Source organism: Peromyscus eremicus, chromosome 17 (genome assembly GCF_949786415.1).
Source record: "Peromyscus eremicus chromosome 17, PerEre_H2_v1, whole genome shotgun sequence".
NCBI lineage: Eukaryota > Metazoa > Chordata > Mammalia > Rodentia > Cricetidae > Peromyscus > Peromyscus eremicus.
Window position 1 is genome coordinate 18,291,997 of NC_081433.1, and position 6,000 is coordinate 18,297,996.

Below are 6,000 nucleotides of genomic sequence, written 5' to 3' on the forward strand. Positions count from 1 at the left end.
TGGGATTGGAGGTATAGGCCAACAGTAGAGCACATGCTTCAGCATGTCTGAGGTCCTGATTTTAATCCCCAGCACCAAAAAGAAACTACAACTGTACCATAAACAGATGGTAGAGGCAATATATAATCCATGTTTTAAATTAATGAACACGTCATGAGGCATCAGACGCAACAAGCCTGAAGACTTTGAAAACACAAACTTAAGAAACTAACGAAGAAACATATACATACGAAGGTTACTGTCGACTGGATTCTCATTAACAACCAGGTCACAGGCAATTTCATTGGCTCCAGTGGCAGCATGCTGTACCATAAGGGAATAGTTTCCAAATTCTCCAAATGTGTATTCCAGCCTAAAAAGAGCAGGTAAAATGAAGGCACACAGTTACACTAGGAAATAAGGAAGGAGCTGGACCAGTGGTTCTCAACCTGTGGGTCATGACCTTCATGGCATTGAATATCAGTTATTCTACATCTCAGATATTTACAATGCAATTCATAACAGCAGCAAAACTACAGTTATGAAGTAGCAATGAAATAATTTTATGGTTTGGGGGGGGTCACCACTACATGAGGAACTGTATTAGGAAGGTTGAGAACCACTTAAGCTAGATTCTGGTAACACCATCAGTGAGGAGCAATGGGAATTCTTATATACAGATCGGGAAGATTAAGAAAACATGTTTGAAAGAGAGGAAGAACAAACACCGTGGAGGGAAAAAAGCAGACTCAAGTTAGACCATGACGAGCAGGCACAGACCTGCAAGCTGCAGTCTCTCCCCCGGTATAATTAACTTGCAGGATGGACCCGTGCTGGGTGCTCACAGAGGCGGCTGCCACGCTCGGCTTTGCAGGCCTGCCACCGTGAGAGACGTTCGCCAGAGGCTGGAAGGCGCACTGTGGAGACAGAGACAACAGGCACAGTGTCGGGGTGTCCGCAGTGTCGGGGTGCTGCTGCTGCTGCTGCTGTTTGCCAGTGCTGGGGATCAAAGCCACGGCCTTGCACTGTTAGGCAGTCTTTCCCATTAACTACACCTCTCGTCCTGTTAGGGGTCTCGAAAGTCTCTCAGTGGTTGAGGGACACAATATCCAAGCGAAAAATCCTAACTTTTCCTTGTACTTTAAAAAACTTAAACGCCGGGCGGTGGTGGCCCTCGCCTTTAATCCCAGCACTCGGGAGGCAGAGCCAGGCGGATCTATATGAGTTCGAGGCCAGCCTGGGCTACCAAGTGAGTTCCAGGTAAGGTGCAAAGCTACACAGAGAAACCCTGTCTCAAAAAACCAAAAAAAAAAAAAAAAACTTAAACTATAGTAATTCGGATAAAATTTACCCATTTTATATTAAAATGATGACTTCCAGGATGGAGTTGAACAGTCTTTATAAGTAAACTTTTCACAAGTTAATAAATACTTTAAATCTTGCATCCTATTGTTTCCATGAGTATTATTTAACTATTAAATTTACAGGATCCGATGTTACATATTTCTATTTAATACACATATGTCACCAACTATGATAACTGTGGGTACTTATGTCTTCAAAGCTTTTCTACTGCAGCTTTACATTTTTGTCATATAAATAGATTGTTTTAAAATATCCACACATGAGGTTCTTGTTCTTTTTAAATTCTTTCCTTAATGTAAATTTCTAAAAATAAAATTACTGGATAAGAATAATTATCTTAGTTGTTGTTGTTGTTGGTGGTGGTGGTGGTGCACACCTTTAATCCCAGCACTCAGGAGGAAGAGGCAGGTGGATCTCTGAGTTTGAGGCCAGCCTGGTCTACAGAGTGAGTTCTAGGACAGCCAGGGCTACACAGAGAAAACCCTGTCTCAAAAAACAAGACAAAAATTTTATTTTTAATAAGAATTCCTGTTACATGTGGCCTAGCAGTAAGTACTCAAATAAATAAGTTGTTTTTTCTTTTTTTTTTTTTTAAAGAAAGGAGAAGGGAGCAATACCTATCACTGCCAACCATTCCGTACCTGTAAATCTGAAGGGAACAAGAAAAGGGCTTAGATGTAAGGACATCAGAAGAGTGTATCAAACAAGCCCCAGGGCCAATGGTGAGGATGCATACAAAACTTACTTGGTAACAGTAGTCAGATTTCCAGTATACAGTGAAGCTTGTTCCCAACAGTTCATTGTGGATGACAAGCAAAGCTTGATCCATCTTCAGCTCCACATTCCTCTTTTCATCTACATCTGATAAGAATCAGAAAGAAAATTTACAAAAACCCAAAGCACCTGAGGGTGACAGACAGACAGAACCCAGCAGCAGCGCTTCACAAATACCTACAGGCTGGAGCATTGGAGTCTCCAGCACACTGCCCCAAGTGTGCAGATGTACCTGTGTGCAACGCCACACAGATGCCCTTTGGCACAGATGGTCAACTACAACTGAGGTTCCGTCAGCATCATTCACATGCAGTGTGTGTGAGGAGGTAACATTCACTGAACTGAGGTGTCTCCAACGATAAAGATGTCATGAGCTAGGTTACAAAGAGAACAAAGCTCACAGCTTTGCCCACGCCCACAGCCACAGCCATTCAATGAAATCACTGATCTGAACCAAGAGTCTATTATTCCCACGTCTAGACTTTACCACATTAGTTATGAGCTCAACCCCAGCAGCTTGGTACAAATGCAGACTGCAGCTCTCTCTCTCCAGGGAGGCAACAGGAGACATCAAAGGCTGGAGAGATGGCTCAGCCATTAAGCGCTCTTCCAGAGGACACTAGTTCGACTCCCAGCACCCATATGACAACTCCACAACCATCTGTAACTGCAGTTCCAGGAGATCTGACATCCTCTTCCGGCAGAGACACTCACGCAGACAAAACACCCACACACATAAACATCACATGAGGAGACACCCAGATGCAGCTGTATATGAAAACCCCGACAGGCAAGACCATCACCGTCAAAGTCCAGCCCAGTGACTTCACTGAGAAGGCGCACCAAGGTCAAGATCCAATCGGGGCGCCCAACCTGACCACCAGCACGTGATGCACAGCAACAAGCAGCTGGGGCATGGCCAGCCACACTCCTTTGGGCGACACCGTCTAGAAACAGTCCAGCCTGCACCGACTACTGCACCTTCATCCAGCTCTCCCAGCATCATAGCTGATAGGAGATGATCGGGCCCAAGTGCTACACCCTCCTGCACTTGCCAGTTGTCTGCTGAAGCCACTCCTCCAACCCAAGGCCAAGCAAAGCCGAGGGCGGATGCCAGGCCTCTGATCTTGGGATCCTAATAACTGTAACAAAATCCCACTTACGTTGACTGGCGCAGTAAAAGAAACAGAAATGCAGCCAGGCGGCGGTGGCGCACGCCTTTAATCCCAGCACTCGGGAGGCAGAGCCAGGCGGATCTCTGTGAGTTCGAGGCCAGCCTGGGCTACCAAGTGAGTTCCAGGAAAGGCGCAAAGCTACACAGAGAAACCCTGTCTCAAAAAAACCAAAAAAAAAAAAAACCAAAAAAAAAAAAAACAACAACAACAACAAAAAAAAACACCAAACAACCAAGAGACAAAAATGCAGACTGCAGCCCTCCCTCCCAACTCACACGTGCAGGTGGGCAAGACTCCTGGGCCATTCTGCCTCTTCCTATTTTGAGACCTCTTGCGCCTCATCTTTCTGGTGGGGGATTCTGAATCTCCTGCCAGCTTTCAAGCAGATTGGGAAGGGGTAAGAAGTCTGTGAGAAGACTCAAGGGCAGAAAGACTCTCAGCTTCGGCATTCATTCAAGGGGTCCAGGTCACAGCTGGCTGGCTAGGTGACGTCACGAGGGTGGCACAGAGGTGATAATCACTGAGGGACTGGGGTGTCCTCTCCCCTCACCATGTAGACTTCAGGCACTGAACTCAGCAGGCGGGCTTGACAACACGCTTCAGTGCTGAGACATTTTGTCAGCCTTGTATGTTATTTATTTATTTATTTATTTATTTATTTATTTATTTATTTATTTATTTATTTATTTAATTTATTTACAAAGGACCTAGAGAATGAACTTTCATGAGGGAAGTTATCCTCCCAAAATAGTCTTTCAAAGATTTTATTTTATTTTATTTATTTTTTTCCCAGAGCTGAGGACCGATCCCAGGGCCTTGTGCTTGCTAAGCAAGCGCTCTACCACTGAGCTAAATCCCCAACCCCTCAAAGATTTTAATACAATCTCAAAAGTACTGTGAAATTCCAGTCCTATTCAGTGGGGCTGACAATGACTTTCTAACCATGTGCCACATCCCAAAAGTCTTGTACAATGTATTAGTGTCCTTTTTTTTTTCCTTCCAGTTGGGGTTTCTCTGCATTGCAGTGATTGACCTCGAACTGTCAGGTTCTAGGGATCCTCCTGCCTCAGTCTCCCAGATAGCTGGAGCTCCAGGCAGGCACCACTGTGAGACCTAGAGAAATCAACGAACTTGCTTCCCGGTCAGGACCTGCTAGCAGGCAGGTCTAAGTGAAGGCCAGGCAGCTGTAGCAGCTAATGTCTGGGTTACCACACTCCAGAGAGGAATTGTATCTGCTTTGTAGCCTCTGGTTCTCAACCAGCCTTTGGATGTCTCCCTCACTTTTCAGTTGATAAAAAGAAAACCAAATTTGAACATGTCCTCCCAATGTTCCCGAGTGACTATTTTCCTATATATATGTTGGAATGCTTATTTAATCCCTTTCCTAAACCCAGGTATTCTTAGGTTTTTTTTTGTTTGTTTGTTTATCTTTGTCGTAATTTTCTTTTTCATTTCTCCTGTTAATGTTTTTTTTTAAAGTGTGTTTAGGTGCCTTGCCTGCATGCATGTATATCTACCACATGAGTGTCTGGTCCCCGAAGAGGCCAGAAGACAGCATCAGAACCCCTAGAAGCTGAGTCATACATGGCTGTGAGCTGCCATATGGGTGCTGGGAATCGAACTCGGGTTGTCTGGAAGAGTAGCCAGTAGGCTTAACCTGGAGACATCTCTCCAGTCTATCGTTCATTTCTGACGGTCTTCCTTTTCGAGTTTAGTGTAACTCCCTGTGCACCTGTTCATCTTTTCTCTATACTTCAGCATCCCTTCGTGGTGGGAATGACTGTACTGCCAGTCCTTCATCTTTAGCGGCGCGTTTCATGCTTCGGTTCCCCTTGTGGGTTCTAGACTCGCAAAGCTCTGGTCATTGTTATTATGTTACTCAGGACCATACCGAGTCCTAGCTGAACATCAGAATTGCCCGGGAAGCTTCAAAAACAACAGCAACAAAAAGTTCAAAGACCCTGACCAGACTCCAAACTCCGCATGAGTTTGTAAAACCTCTCCTCCCAACAAGACTCCTAAAGTCCTGAATTCCTACACCTTCCTTTGTACTTTTTTTTTTTTTTTGCATTATTTCAATATATTTTTTTAACGTTTGGAAGGTGGAGGGGTGTGTTTCACACAGACACCCCACCCAAGTTCTGATACGGAAAAGGGGGTGGATGGTGGGGAAGAGGCAGGCGGCACACCTCGGTCAGATGACAGGCCCTATCCAAAACAATGCGCAAAGGGGGTCTGTCCACTTGCCTCAGTCCTCCAGCCAAACTAGCTCGGGGAGTTTGTGAGATGGTGCTGCAGGACCCTGGGGTCCTGAGAAGAAGGGGTCGAGAATTCCTATTTTTCTCACCCTTTCCCCTGGTGGATTCGGAGACGGACTGAGCACCCACCCCGGGCTGGGTGCCACCCACAGCCGGGAAGCCAGGCCGGGCTGGGCTGCCGGGGTCGCAGCTCCCGCGGCGACGCTGCCGGCACTGCGGTCCACCCCAGGGCGGCCCCGGCGCCTCGCTCAGGTCCTGTGCCCCGGGGGTGGTGGGGACGTCCCGGGCAGGCCCACGCGCGGTCCCCGCCGCCCCGAGCCCGTGCGCGCGGTCGGTCGCTCACCTGGCTCCGCCCGGCGGCCGGGGGCCAGCAGCGCGGCGCTCAGCACCGAGCCGGCCAGCAGCAGCGCGGCCAGCACCGGGCCCGCGCCCATGCCGCCTGCCGCCTG

The 6,000-nt window shown here is 47.2% G+C and overlaps 1 protein-coding gene across 1 annotated transcript in view; it reads right to left on the reverse strand.

Annotated features, from left to right (window-relative positions):
- Positions 1-6,000, reverse strand: part of Hgsnat (heparan-alpha-glucosaminide N-acetyltransferase) — a 34,381-nt gene extending 28,381 nt beyond the window's left edge. Inside the window, exons 1-4 of the mRNA XM_059244498.1 lie at positions 5,895-6,000; positions 2,090-2,205; positions 760-896; positions 231-352 (exon numbers count right to left, since the gene is read on the reverse strand). Coding sequence (XP_059100481.1) covers positions 231-352; positions 760-896; positions 2,090-2,205; positions 5,895-5,985 — 466 coding nt within the window. The 5' untranslated portion in view covers positions 5,986-6,000. The remainder of the gene's footprint in view (positions 1-230; positions 353-759; positions 897-2,089; positions 2,206-5,894) is intronic.